Consider the following 15930-nt stretch of genomic DNA (forward strand, 5'->3'; position numbering starts at 1 on the left):
TTTCTCATGATGTACATGTATAAAAGTATCAGGTGTATATTCCATGGCAATTCAAAGGTATCGACTTCTAAAGAGATGCAATATACTGGACACCTCAATCATAATTTACTTATAGTATGAAACGCTGCAATAACAAAGTGTGTGTGACAAAATTGTTCGTTAGGAGATGGAGAAATCGTTCCAGAAGACACAACACTCCTCTGTGTGGTAAATCCAGCATGACCATGACTCCTCTAGGATTCCCATTGAACTCCCGAAACTATTTTTAACACAAAAGAGTATACAACAAGCGGTTTGTCTATCTAATGTATCATAAAAAATCATATTTGATTCCAAATTAAATGATGAGACAGTTTAGCCATCCATGTTACTATGATATAATAAGATTTTTGAGAACTCGAGCAAAATATAAAGTAATGAGTTTCACTGAACTGACAATAGTGAATATTTGGAACGACGGCGAAACATTTTGTTGGTTTTGTATGATTGCGCTTACTTTCACAAATCTTCGATTTGATTAATGAGATTAAGACAAGTGTGAATAATTACACACGTCTTATGCCACGCAAGAGGCGCTGCCAAAAATTTCGAGTTTCGAGCACACCGCCCTTTACTTGTCATCGATGCGAGGATGTTTTCATGTTATACCGCCCCCTCGGTTTACACCGCATAACATTTCCCGCGACCTTTTGACCCGATTGCCTTCACAACAGGGACGCCACTAGTGCCCGAATTTCTATCTGTAGCAGGCGTCATTTTCGTCAAAAACATGTATCAAAAGAGCAAATCTGTACATCTGAAGAGCACCGCATCGTTGCGCTACAATAATTTATCAGTGTTGTCGTTACCAGAGAAGAATCTATCAAGTTATGCAGTAGTGCATAAGTCCGTGGTGAACATCTCCAACTGCGCCAGTGATGGAGCGAATGCCAATATCACACAGCGGCAGCTTCAGTGCAAAGAGGCTGCGGGAGTGGCGCAAAACGCAACAATTCTCGAGGTTTGTACGTTTAACAGTCGAGCTGCAGAGGGCTGGTACAGTACCTCTAACGCTAGAATCCGCTAACGCAACGTGCTAATTCCACGATTATTAAGGCTGACCTTTCCATTATCAGGAATAGAGGTAAATTATATAGTTTCAAGCTTTTAAAGCCATGCATGGTAGACCCATCTACCACTTTCACCGAAAGATTGGTCTGGTCTTCGGGAATCGGGGCCGGTGGGGATATGTTCAGCGGAGACTGCGTCTGGCTTCACTGAATCCCCTCCTAACGACGTTTAACGCCTGTAACAATAGAAGAGAACCGATAAAGTAAAAAAAAAAAAAAAAAAAATGATAAAAAGACTCCTGCTCCGGACAGACAGGTTTTTCTGTCTAGACTGCTAGGTACCACTAGCACTACAATTCCTGGTTATGGAGAGGGCATGCATGGAATAATAAAACAAGATGGGATCGGCTGGACGCTGGCTTGGCTGGTTGGATGGGTTCCACTCCACTTGTTTTTTTTTTTCTCCAATGGTGTGATATGTCCCTGAAGAGTAAGAACCAAAAGGAGGATGTGCCAATAATATGCAACTTCTCCACTACCCATGCAGATTTCCAATCTATGATAAAGAATAAGGTTCTAATGTTGCAACTGATTAACAGTAGGTAACATTGTCTATAGTATTAACGTTAGATAACACTAACAGGGTTTTTTTTTTTTTTTTGAATGCATAAAAAAACAGCATCAAGGACAAGAATAGGGTTCAACCTCCTGTGCCAAAATTTGACCATGCACAAAAGCAGCATAGGTTTCTTAATTCTAGAACCAATAGCAGGCAGTCAAAGTTTGGACAGCACTATTAGTAATTGTGTGCATTTATTTACACAGCTGACTCACTAATCTGATATTAGACGTCTAGAACTAGACCCAATTAGTGCAAAACAAAATTTTGAACTGCCGTTGAACATGTTTTGATTTTACATGGTGAGATCTAATCGTGCAGGCACTCCTTGTCCCTATGTGGCATCCTGCTTACCCAACTATGGAAGTTTGCCTTGAAAAGTCTAATGTGTGAATTGCACTTATTTAATACCAGAAAAAGATGCAATCTACATACAATTGTACCCGATTCTAGCCCCAGCCACGTATTCAATAATCGGTACTTAACTCTTCCTGGAGTTCCCTTGCATTGTTATTATATCAGATTATTTTGGATCAAGACAGTATTCCCCAGATCACCACAAAAAATAATTTCTTCCTTTGTCCATATTTTAACCTTCCCTAAAATCTTTACCATTCCTTTTGTGAATTTTGTAGAGCTTGTTTTTGCAAAAGTTGCTAACAGACAGAAATAGCAAAAAACAAATGCACAAAAACACATTTTAACCAGCTCTTTTGAGGTAATGATGGTTTGAAGTCATTCACTTCTCAAAGAATGCCATTTTGATAGATGTTAGAGGAATCGGCAAGTTTATTCATTTTTTAAAACCAAAGCAAACTTGGTATTTGAAGACACATTTATTTTGTTTGTCCCAGTAACTCCTGTGACCCAACAAAACTTTCAAAATCAAAGTTGGTGTCTAAATGTATGATATTACACTGTATTGGCGATGAACTGTTCATGAGGTCTAAAATTACTTTGCAAAACAGTGTACAAGGCATTCAAGCGAAATATGTGCTTGTGTGGCATCATTGTGCCCTGTTGTGTCTTATGTTTTGTTGATTTGAATCTGCCAATTTCAAAAAAAAAAAAAAACATTATTCAGTAAAACATTATGCAGTATTTAATTTGTTTAGCAGTCACACATCCATAAATCTGAAGACATTTCTATAAATTTATGCATGGGTCTGTATTTATTTTCATTCAGGCAAAGTTTTGCGAGCTACCATCCAGGACTCTACTTGTTGTATGCTGCCAAAAAGGAGTGCAGGTACTGGCATTGTGCATGTTTTGTATCGCTACTACTTACAGTTTTAGTTTTGAATTGTATTGTATATTAAATGAGGTGAAGCTGTGTTATTCCCAATTTGCTTATTAATGCAAGTTTCTTTTAAGATGCCACACCATCTTCCATGTACTCTACATGTTAATCTTGTGGACTGTAGAAAAATGTGGAGGAGCAGGGGAATTATGAATCATAACAGTTCTGGAAAATTCTTGACATAAGCAAGTAACCATTATTCAATCATGGTGTATTATTATTATATGATATAATATTATTAGTTCATAGAAATAATGCTAGTGAAGTAAATTGACAATCAAATTTTGTTCTCAAAGGGAGAGTAATTGACATGAACATCTTATCTTCTCGCATACAATTGGGGGAAAAAAGTGATGGTAATCAATGTTACTTTTTATGCAAATCAATGAATTCCAATTGACACTCACCTACATGTACTGAAAAAGAATGTATAGGGTCTACAGCAATTCGGTCAATATCATGATTAGTGTAGGTATGTGCTCATCTGATTATGTAATACAGTAATGTGTGAGAATGAAATCTTCTCATGTGCATCATTTTGCTTAAATGAGGCTCAGGAGTTAAGTATGAATGCTGTTACAAAAAGGAAGTAGTCTTTATTTGCATGAGCTGTCAGTGAATGTCACTGCAAGTAATTATCTCTCTGTCTGGCTCAGAGTGATAACATCATGACTTTTGACAAAGGTACCGAAACTGTGCTATGATAAAGGCGAGCTCTAGGTGTGTATAACCTTGAGTAGTGGTATGTCTGTTCCAGAAAGCAATCTCTACTGCTCTTTTTCCTTTTTTGAAGTGAAACATTGATAATGTATGCTTAATTTTAGCCAGTCTTAAAGAGGAAGTCTATTGTTTGTGTCACATCACAATGCCACTGATTGCTTATTTGTTTTGTTTATGCCTCCTCCACGAAGTATCGCGGGAGGCATTATTTTTGGGGGTTCTTCTTCCGTCTGTCTGTCTTTCCATCTGTAATAAATTTTGTGGACAGCGTAACTTAAAAACCATTTGAGGTATCCTAATGAAAGTTTACATATGAATGAATTGATGAAGTTGTCCCTATCGACTTTTGTGTGCACATGTTATAATGTCATTGGTCAAGGTCAAATTCTTAAAATGTCACTATTTCCCCCATATGCAATGCCTGAAGGTATTTTCTTGAAACTTGGTGTATACATACCGACTAACACTATAGTAACTCTAGGAAAGTTTTGGGCCATGTGTTCAAAGGTCAAGTGAAAATGCTAAAAATTAACTTTTTTTTTCTCCATATCAGAAATAGCTCAAGGTATCTTCATGAGACTTATGCATATAATACTGCCTTACAGTGATTCTCTTTGGAATTTGGGGTCAAAGGTCAAGGGTTAAAGGTCAGGTTAAAATGCAAAAAAAAAAAAAAAAGACTCTTTAATGCTGAAATTACACTTGTTCTCCATGCCTTAGAGATTACTCAAAGCATAAACTTAATCAAACTAGGTATATATGCATTACTGCAAAATGATATCTGTAGGGGAAGATTTTGGCCATGGGGTCAAAGATCAAGTAAAAATGTCACAATTTTTCCTGTACTTTGAAAATAATTCATAGAGAGTATTGTCATGAAAATGGATGTTACCACTTAGTAATTATATATTATAGATATCTATTCAAATAAAAGCTAGTTCGAGGAAAGTAAACAAAACATTTGTTAATACAAACATGTCATTTCAGTTTTTGTCAATATTTATGTGAATCTGTTGTCTCACATTGTCAATATGTACACTAGACCTATTGGAAGAACCATGCGATATGGTGGAGGCATACAGGTCACCATATGTAGTGACATTTCTAGTTATTCATGAGTGTCTTCTTTTCTTTCCTTTTTTTTTTGTTTTTTGTTTTGTTTTTGGTTCACACACTTCCTAGATGTATGAACCTGATGGATCAGCTTTAGTTTTCTGGCACGCTCTTTTCAACTCAGATGGGAATGATGGTAAGAAACATACAGGTACCACTTCAAAGTGAGTTTCAGAATCTGTGGATCTTTTAGCCACCAACTAATTGATTGTCGATGTATTCATTTATATTGCTGGCTTAGTCCATCTAGATGTGTTCGGGCAAATTTAGCAATGCATTAAGTTGGTAAGATTCTTCTGGTAAACTGTTCAATATATATTTGTTCATTGAAACACACTTACTGTACGTGTACACATAAATCTTTCAGTACAAGACTTGTATCTCCCACCCCCCCCCCCCCCCCCCCCCTTGCTGGATGCATTGCTCAAAATAAGAAATATATGGAAAATATGTTTCTGCTCAAAACTTACTGGGTTTAATTTGTAAAGTTTATGTGATGCTGTTGCTGGATGAGAAGGCTGCAACAGTTTGTGATGCCATAGCAGTGGAACAATAGAAAATTGAAAAAAATACAAGAAGAATTCCACATATTTTCATTTTTCTATCATAAAAATGAAAGAGCACTTTACCTGCCTTCTTCAAAAGGCAGGGAGAATGATATTACCCAACATATTTCAGTATAAGGTCAAGGAACATAATTTTTCATTTAAAAAAAATTACATTTTATGGAATTCTCCACTACTGTGACATTGCCAATTATTGTAGCCTTTCCATCCATCAGTGCCAGCACACAATTTTTTTTTTCTTCAAAATGTGGTAATTCATGACGTTTAAATTGTTTGTCCAAGTTCCCTCAAATTTTACTTATATAAATGTGTTTTCTAGTGCTTCTGCATTCACTGAACCCAAGTCAGGGGCTGTGAAACGTTTTACAGGGTACTGGCTGTGGCTAGGGGGTTATGGTCAATGGTCCCTCCCCACCCATTCCCCATATGTGTATGTGTGTATATATTGTTCTTTTGTTTTCTATATACAAGTTTTTTTTTCTGATTTCTATTCTGTTTGTAGCTTAATTTTGTGGGAATACAAATGTCTTACCTAGATTGTTGTTTTTGTTTATGCTGTGTTGCAGGATTTCTATTCACCAGAGGAATTGCTTCAGTCTTGGATAGCTTCATTGCAGTTGGTATGTTATTATTTAAAGTAAATTTGCCTCTACTTGCGTTTATCATTTAACTACTAAAAAAAACCAAAAACCAAAAAAAAAAACAACAACAACAACAACAACACCACAGCTCCTTCCTTTAAGCATGGTTAGCTGAGGTGGCCAATGTGTTTCCCATGAGTATGTTTCCGGTGATTGAGATCATAGAGTTTATGAAACCCTTTTGAGTTAAGAAGTGCCAGTGCCATACTGTTAGTCCATGGGCCAAGAGCCGAAAAATGGGTTGTTGGTACCACCCGAGGTGGCAAAACCTTTTTGGTGTCATTTTGTTTGTCGGACATAGATATGCTTATCAAGCTATGATAGCATTTCCAAATGAGTAGCTTAGTCATAATAAATGAATTTTTAACCAATTTGGTCTCGTTTTTATATCCCTATACTTCTGAATCGAAACTAAACCGCTATACAAAGAAGAGCACTGCCTTCTGTATGTCCACAGGTGTTCTGTTGTAAACGCGGTGCCATTTAGTCTTTATGCAAGGCAGCGAAGGGAATATTCAAAGGGTTATGATGTCCACAGCTGTCACGCGGTGCGCTTAGTCTTTATCTAGACCAATGTACCGTTAATCATATCTAAAGTTCCTAATAAAAGGGATTATCTATACTGTTTTTATACCACCCTCTCAACAAATACATCAGTTTTAAACAAAAATCACTCTGTTCATTTACAACATTATTAATCATAATGTATTGTAGTGTACCGGTACATTGTTTTTGCATAATCTTTCATTGTTGGATGGAAATAAAGCGACATTGGCGTGGTATTAGCGTTTTCACCATAGCGTTTTCACCGGAAAATGATAAATAATTGAAAAATACACTAGAATTCACTAGAAATTGCTTTTTTGTTGTTGTTGTTTTTAGATAAAGGGATATACACTGTATTATAAGCTTTGGATATTCCCTTCGCAGTCTTGAATATTAGACTAAGCGCTGTGGACATCATAACCCTTGGATATTCCCTTTGCTGCCTTGAATAAAGACTAAGCGCACCGCGTTTACAAGAGAACACCTGTGAACATAAAGAAGACAGTGCTCTTCTTTGTATAGCGGTTGGTCTCGATTCAGAAGTACAGGGATATAACAACGAGACCAAATTGATTTAAAATTCATTTACTATAACTAAGCTACTCATTTGGAAATGCTATCATAGCTTGATAAGCATATCTATGCCCGACAAACAAAATGACACCAAAAAGGTATTGCCACCTCAGATGGTACCAATATCTGGCCTGGCCCATGGACTATGTAACTTGTGATTACAGATTAACAACACTTTCTCTCTGACTTTTTTTTTCTTTCTAAATTTGGCTGTTTGTTATTTTGAAAATGTGAGAGTTGAATTGCATATCATGCAGCGATGCGTTATTGTGCCATGCATTCTTAAGTTGAATGAAGTAGAAAAGCAATAGGGCCAGCCTTAGACATGGCTTGAAATATTCATTATGCAAATCACATTTGTTTGCACAGTACCCTCATGCACCCATCCCCACAAACAATTTATCTTCATATCAGCTGTGTGCACATTAGCATGTTTCAATTCAAAAGATAGTGATGAGCAACCTGAGGGCAATGACATGAAATATGTTTATGTCATTACCTTTGAACATGAGATTTCATGCAATTTTACATTCCATTACTAGCCTGTGGAAATATTCTGTCTTCAATCATCCCACATATGACAAGAAACTATTAAATGAAAGTAACAACATTAGCACGTAAATATCTCCTTTATCCAGATTATATTTAACAAGAACTTCTAAATATTTGTTGAGTGACACATATGTAATTCAAGCATAGATTTATAGAAGCAGGATAACAATGAAAGGACTGATGCCGTTTTGCACAGTAAGGTGCTAAATACAGTATCTACCTGTTTGAAATCACATCCATGCACTCACATTCAGGCGCCACCTTTGTTCGTGATCCCCAGACTCAAGGTCTGTTTATACCTACACTCAGTTTGTGTGTTCTAGCACTTTACACAGAATTTCTAATTGCACCTCTGTGCATCTGAATGTTGTGTGCTGTAACCTTGATGTGCTGGTGGTACACATAGTATTCGTGCTGTATGTACCACGTTTCTTGGAGATTCCTGTCTGCCATCTCTGTGGCTGCCTGTCTGTTATGATGAGATTTGGGGTCCACCATTCTATAAAGTTTAAAGGTCATTACTTTGAGTTTGCCATGGATAATATACAGCAGTCACTGTTTAATCAGAGCGGTGAAAAATAGGAAGGCCTCCTTAATGTGATAATATCATTGTAACATAGCCAACAGGTGTGTTATTTTCACCACTTTAATAGGATGCATTTTTCATCAAATCTTTGTATCTTAGAATAGAAACTTTGTGTTGTAAATTCATCAAATGGAAAAGGGAAAAATCAGGTTATAAGTGCACAACAAAATATAGCTATGGGCATAATAAGAAAATGTTTTCCCTGTCATGGAAACTACCTGTCATGAAGGTATATTCAGTGGCTAAGGACTCATTGCCCCATGATATATCACATAGTCCACCAACATGCTGAGCCCAGCCTAGTCCAAAATTGACCTGCCGTGTACTGTTGTAAATTTCTGATTATTATTATTATTATTTTTTTTTTTTTAATCGAGATATAGATCTTAATCCCTGGTTATGGAGGTTATATGTGGACAGCTGTATCAGCAGTATGCAAAGCAATTAGAGAAAATTTGATTACATGTGCTGGCAGGGATAGGTAGGCAGTGTTACTTATTGATTGCATGTTGGATAAATCTGAGGATGCTCAAGGGAGATCAAAGATCATGTATTACTACCTGACAATTTGCATTGACTTACATGTCAGTGTACCATTTAAATTCACTCGCTCTCTTAACTATGAAGTATGATCTACATGTAGAACAACCATGCTCTAAGATTTTGGGCCAGATATGCATACTCTATGTCAAGTTGCAAGACTACCGATAAGTGCTTTGACGCTTAAACGTGTACTAGCATTCAAAAACCTCGTTGTCAGGGTCAAATATGATGAGAGAATATTTGATTAACAAGCTGATCGGAATTCTTTTCCTGGAGGACAGGCTGGTTGTTAGAGAGGACACGTTTGGTTCATTTTGTCATCATTGGTCTCTTGTTGTACCATAAGATGTTACAAAGATCTGCTGCAAATGTCAAAATGAGGTGGTTGAGTTGATTCAGAACAGGGACATCCTTAGGTCGTCCTTAGGTATTATGTATACGTAGAGTGGTGTGATAAACGTTTCTTGTGATACAGTATCTGTGCCTCCTGAGTGTGGGTAATCACATTTCATTTTGGTTTTGTGTATTAAATCACTCTTCTCATTCAAGAGTCTCATCACAGATCCTTTCAAGCACTGGTAATTGACGTGACTGTCATGTGGTTCGTTTCCAAAACACGCTGATAATGTTATGTCAATTAAAGTGTCAAGTGAGTGGTAATGTGTAAGTACATTGTATTGATAGGCATATTGGGTGGACTTGTGTAGAGATGTAAGGTATGTATTGTTTTTCCTTGGCTTGCTGCAACTGTGTGATCCAAGTGTGTCTCACAACCATTTCGCACATGCACTCTGCATTGTTTGTAAGAGGATGCACCCTAGCTGTGGACTGACCTTCCTGTGAAAGTGTCCGTTCAAACAGTGCCTTATCAACACAGGCAAAATCTCACATGGACTGTGCACCCTTTGTGTTTTCAGTGTTTACAGTCACCATGACAGCCCCTGCAAACCACAGTGTGGCAAAAACATTTCCAATATACACACAAATGTGCAAAGAATGGCTACAATTGAGTGAAATGTTGCTTTGTGTGTGTCCCTCATCACCAGGGACATCCACTGGGTCAGTGCTGGTGTTCTCAATACCACCCCGTGGGACTAATGTCCAGCTGAGCGAAACCCTAAGCGGTCACTCCTACCCCATCAGTGCTGTGGCCGGCGAGGGGGACCTGATGGCCAGTGCAGATGACAGTGGCTGCATCATGGTCTGGCAGGCCGGACCAAAGTTTTACCAACTGACCAGAATCAACGGCGGAGGGTTAGTGTCAAAAAAGTCAATGTCTGTTGCTACATTGTATAGCACTGGATATTGAGCTGGTGAATGTACATGTAGTATAGTTCTATTCACAATACCATTGTAATTGTTACTGTAGAAACTGTTATATTCATATACACAGGTATTATCACAGATGAGGTCAAAGATATTTTCACGAGATGTTGTTTTTGCAATTTGACACCGAGGCTATCATTATGCACATATACCCTAGCGTATAGTGATAGTTTTGCATTTTGTTAAATTCACGGCAAAACAGTGATATTTACAAATTCGCAAAAATTAAACCCTTGCAACAATAATTTCCCATTACTTTTAATTCCTTAATTTAATTTGGGTAAAAAGAGTGACCTCTGTGGGTATCTCCTTTTATGATACAACAACGTAGTGGCTATGGAACCTTTAATTCGAAGGCTGTGCAGCCGGATGGAAGTTATAGCTAATTTTTTGAAAAACTCCATTCTTGCTCCCATAGTGCAACCTGCTCCTCTGTCTGCCTTTACAAGAATCTGGTCATCGGGGGCTACGGCACCGGACACATCCGCATCTTTGACACCCAGAAGGGCAACCTGCTGACTGAGATTTGTGCCCATGCCCGATGGATCCATGCCATGGATCTGGCGCCCTCTGCGGGCCTGGTGAGTACGATGCTTTCCAAACAGACAATATTGACGGAGCTGATGGCCTTGTATCTCAAGGGTCTATTGGTAGTAGATTTTTGTATACTGCATGTAACTGTCATGATTGTTACTATACATCAAATAGTTTGTTGCTGCTTTGTCAAAATAGTCAGTATCCTTTTTTTTCATAGTTTAATATACAGAAAAGGTTTTGTACGATACTTTGTACACATTTTGTCACATAAATGCATTGTGATTGAGTTTGATGTGGAATATGTGATTTTGTATGTACACAAATGTTTGTCTTCCCTTCCCATGACTAGCTGCTCTCGACATCTGAAGATACGACTCTCAAGGTGTGGTCTCTCAAAGTGGATGACAGTCGGGCCAAAGTAAGACATTTTCTAGAGTTTGGCTTGTACTTTGCCAATTGATTCCTACTGTCAATACTACTGTAAACTGTCAAAAAATTGCCACGGCAGTCCTAGTCTTAATGAGGGACCTTGTATGCTGTAATAAGACGGGGTGAATGCAACAAAACACGACGGCACTTAATAGGCCGTAACACAACTTGGAGATGGTACCGATAAAAATACTGATAGTCTAGCCTGACCAGACTCTGTGAGAATAGCGTGTAATAGCTATATGTTCATCACAGGGCGAGGACTGGAGCAAGACTAGAATACATAGAGGGGAAAACAGGAGAATGTCTCATCTACCCATGGCGCACAATGTTTAAGGCAAACAGGGCTGCTGTGGCCGCTGGAAACATGGTGTAAATGTAGCATAAATGTTCTGGGATTTAAACGGGTGAGATGAAACAGTGGCACAAAGAATGATGAATGTTTAGGTGTGTTTGTTTACCATTTAAAAGGTTGACTTTTTTTTGTCATCCAGGTAGTCCACTATCTGTTGTTAAAGCCCAAACAAAGTTCTGGTATGCCTGCAAAAGTTGTCAAATTTCGCTCCCAAATGTGGAATAATGCTGTAATAACAAGATATTCGATGGGTAACGACGAAAATGCGAAATATTAACCAAAAAGGTTCAGTCTCAGAACTTACCCGAATGGGGTCAGGCTAAACTCGGACTCGGGGATAACTCGGCCTCGCTTTGACGGCGGGCTGAGTCGTCTTGGTTGTCCCTCTGGATTGTACAGTGTTGTACTATGGGAGTGGCCTGCATAGCGCTTCGCGTTCTGGCTACTCACAGTAATGGTCCGAGTTGTTACAGCGCGCACATCAAAAAACCTCTTTGGCGCGCATGCAAAATTAGTGTGCGCCTCTCAAGCACCTCTAAAAACAATCAAAGACGATTGATAAAGAGCAACAAAAACTTCAAAGACCGCGCGTCTCAGCAACTGAGGTGATGTGCGTATACTAGTAGGCTTGAGGACCACACGCTGTCCATTTGTGTTGTACAGGATTAGCACGCACTTTCCTGTCTGTTCAGTTCTGGTTCAGTTTATAGGCCTCGTTTGGTATTGGGTATTATACAGTAGAATATGGCGATCACGAACTGCGTGTAAATTGTCTGAAATTGGGTCGAGTTTTCTCTGAGACCAAGTTAGTCTGGATCCTTCTGGAATAAAAGTCGGTTTTACGACTTTTATGATTTTTCTCAAAATACTCCAAAACGACTCATCATCCTGGCAAATCGTGTCAGCCAGGTAATTTTCTTTGTAGACTCTTTCGATATATTGCAAGCAAATATGAAATGGTGCCAGACGGCTTCTCAAACCCTCATCAGAACTTTGTTTTCACTTCAACCAATCCTATGTTTTCATGAGAGATTTTTTTTTTTTAAATTCCATGAATGAGCTTCTTATTGTCTATTTATTACTGTCTTATCCATTTCATTTACTTTGTCTGAAAAAGGTTTCACTTCCCTACCAGGGTTGCATCACAGACACCCAGCTTTGTGGGGCGAGATTCATCGGCAAAGAAGGCAGGTCTCTCTGCGTCACTGGCTACGACACCAACGAGGTGGTGTGCTTCACCCGCTGTTAGACCACAGCAAGGATGCACGGTGACAAGAATCTACGAGAATGGGCGTGGCACCCTTCATCCTTCAATCTCACCCCTCTCTCTCTCTCTCTCTCAGTCACGTGGATGCCACCCGTGCCCACACCTTGACTTTATAGATCTATCCTCAAGAGAGGATTTTGTGTGTGTGTAGGGGGTGTCATTTGTGGGAAAGCTGCTAGTGTTGGGATGCATGGGCTTGAATTGGGTACAAAATAAATTTCCTGTTGCTTTTTGACGTCTATACCATTCACGGCACCTTGTTAGATGGTCTGCACATCATTTTGAAGTGTGCTGTAGGTCTCCGACCAAAATGTTGTCAGACACTGTGCCATGAAAACACGAAATAGCTTTGTTGGAATGGTAGGATTGGAATTGCAGTAACGTTCTGTCTTGTGTTCATGCCGAACTGATCAAACAACTTAACTTGTATGTGAAATGCTTCTACTCACTTTTGACTACTCTACATGTAACAATGGCCTTTCTTAATGTTTAGTTTTCAAAGTTTTTTCTTCCTTTCTTTCTTTTTTGCATTTCACTGTAACATCGTGCATTGAATGTTGCACTGAGCACACACCTCATGGCAAAATTATTACCTGGTCGTCGGTCTTGAATGTTAGATGTGGTACTTTTTGATAATCATGTGGTGTGTAGATTACATCCTAGTGAGAAATAATGCTATGTGGGTGATACAAATATCACTGGTAAATTTTCTTGCAATTGCGAAAACTTTGTTTATTTATTGTGATGTTTTTGGGGTTTTTTTATAATGAAAAGGCAATGTGTGTCAGTAGAATGAATATCATGGAGCTAAGACTCTTTAAAACATTTTGGAACAAATGGAGGAGCAGTCGCTGTGATTCTCCAGTTTCCATGTCAATTTTTTTTTTGGTTAGTTCTTAAAAAAACCAAACAACATTCCATGTAACTACTCTTTAAAGGTTGCATGATAATCTGTAGGTACTCTCACTCCAGACCACAAGGATCTGTCTGTTGAAGGGTGAAAGGTTAGAATGCATTGTGGTAGAGTGGGGTGTATGGGTCACGACCTCATGCATTCTTACATGTCTACAGTTAGTATGAAGTTGGTTGGGAGGGGCCTTACATAGGGGATCATCTATTGCGCTGTCAATCTTGTGTGCAAGAGCATATGCAGGGTTCGAAATTGGCGATGGTCCGCTGGCCATTGGCCACCCAAAATCATGTCGGACTAGCTAAAAATCATAAAATTCTGAAGTGACTAGTCCGTCTGGCTAGCCAAAATATTGCTTCAGTGTCAAAATTGATTCTAAGTAGTCTGCCTGGCTAGTTAAAAAAAAAAGTTAAGTGCGACCCCTGATATGCGTCATTCATAAAGGGAGGGCCGTCTGAGTTGTCATTCATTTCTGTGCATGTGAAATCATATTGCCAGGCTTTTAGCAGTGCCTGCAGCCAAGTGTATCATGTACACTTGTATTTTGTGACACAAATTTGAAGGGGAAAAACAGAGACCGAGAGATATCTATTTGTAGTATCAAGCACTTAATAGTGAGTTTTTATTTTGTTTTCTATTAGAGGCTAAATGGCAATATTGTTTGAAATAAGGATATTTTACATCATTACCAACTAGAGCGCAAAGTTGAAGTTTAGGTAAAAGTTGTTGAAGTTTAGGTCAAATTTCATTATGTCATTAGAGAGAGCCGCAAGATTTCTAATTAGTGAGCATGTTACTAAGAATGGATATCTGAATCAAATATATCCACCACAAACCATATTGTGAAGCCAGTACTACTGAAAGTAAGATGCATAGCATGAAGTGGAGGAAGCTGTTTGATGAATTCTTTCAGCATTCTCTAAAAGTCTGGAGTTATTCTGAAAAACAGATATGCCTTTGCCACGGTTGGACTCTTGAGGTTTGTTAAAGTAACTTCATGTCTCACAAGCCTGCTGGGATATTTGGAAAATAGCAGATTTTTGTTGCTGCTGCTTACTAATGAGTGGTGTTCTTGGGTATCAGAGAACGGCAAGCCTCTAAAACTGTTCCTTTGCAGGCCTGGTAGACTTATATTTCGGCTCATCAACATTTGCAAATCTTTGCTGTCAAAATTATGGATAATTTTAATGAATACCTGTGTCTTGTCGATAGTCAAATCCTTGAAGGAGTACAAGTTTGAGTATGTCTCTTTCAGTGTACAAGTGTTCATTACGTGATGCATGAGAGTAAAATCTAAAAATGCATAGCAAGGATGACGAAGCTACATGTACATGTATGTCATAAAGATTTACATTGTAACACCGATGGTATCAACTTGCAATGTGCTCCCAAGGAAAGGCTCTATGAGTGCGTGGAACAGTCTGCCGTATACATTGTATAAGATTCAGATGACGCCCTTCTTGTTGTACTAACAATGCTTTGTGCATCCTTATTTTTGTGTCGGTTTTCTTAAGTACAAAATCATCACAGCTATTGCAGCGAAGCAAGCTATCTCCACACTGGCAATTTTCCTTTTCCACTTTTCCATGAAGTAGGAAATTTGTACTCTTTTGACATTGGTTTGTGAATATGATGATCTCAGTGCGTCGGTTCCAAAACTGATGCACAAATGGTGTCTTGCATTCCAATGTGGCTTAGCTGTTTGATGTAGGGTCATAGTCCAAAGTCCATGGGCATTTGCAATTCAACATTTCTGTGCAGCATATTTTTTTAATTTGCACTGAGAATAAATCCCTTTGGGAATAATATGTAGATACATTTGCACGTATGAGAATATCACAAAAATTCTCCGTGAGAAAATCACAACCTAGTGAAATGCATCATCTTGGGTGTCTTTTAATAGTTTCTGTTAATACACTGTACACAAATCAGAGCAAGCTGTAACCTACACATTTTTCTATTTCTTATCCCATTTTCCTTTTCCTTGGCTCCAAGTGAACTTAACCTTCCTTATCTCACACCCCTCCCCCGTAAAAAAAAAAAAAAAAAGGAAGGAAGAGAGAAGATGGAATGGGAGGAGGTATGGAAACACATTTTAACATTGTGACATACATCAATGTGTGTTAACTGGTGGGAAGGTGGCATTATCATGAAAGAACTGCTGCATTTGTCGGCCGAGTGTTGTGTGTTGATTTGAAATGTACCGTGGAGACAGTGGTAGATGGATACCTTGACTTTTAATGACTACCATCACATGGTGTGTCACCTAGACGAAAGAAAAGTACATTTTAGGAGCAA

General features: G+C 38.5%; 1 protein-coding gene across 1 annotated transcript; it reads left to right on the plus strand.

The window, feature by feature from the left end:
* The first annotated feature begins 719 nt into the window (after positions 1-719).
* LOC139709907 (WD repeat-containing protein 54-like) lies at positions 720-12969 on the plus strand. The gene is made up of 8 exons (XM_071621864.1): positions 720-1000; positions 2855-2917; positions 4871-4937; positions 5934-5987; positions 9855-10062; positions 10553-10715; positions 11021-11089; positions 12573-12969. The coding sequence occupies exons 1-8, from the start codon at positions 770-772 to the stop codon at positions 12702-12704; spliced, it is 987 nt and encodes a 328-aa protein (XP_071477965.1). The 5' UTR covers positions 720-769; the 3' UTR covers positions 12705-12969.
* The last annotated feature ends 2961 nt before the right edge of the window (positions 12970-15930 follow it).

The sequence above is a fragment of the Diadema antillarum genome, unplaced genomic scaffold, assembly GCF_040938485.1.
Source record: "Diadema antillarum isolate AM-2024a unplaced genomic scaffold, OU_Dant_1.0 seq00001480_RagTag, whole genome shotgun sequence".
Lineage (NCBI taxonomy): Eukaryota > Metazoa > Echinodermata > Echinoidea > Diadematoida > Diadematidae > Diadema > Diadema antillarum.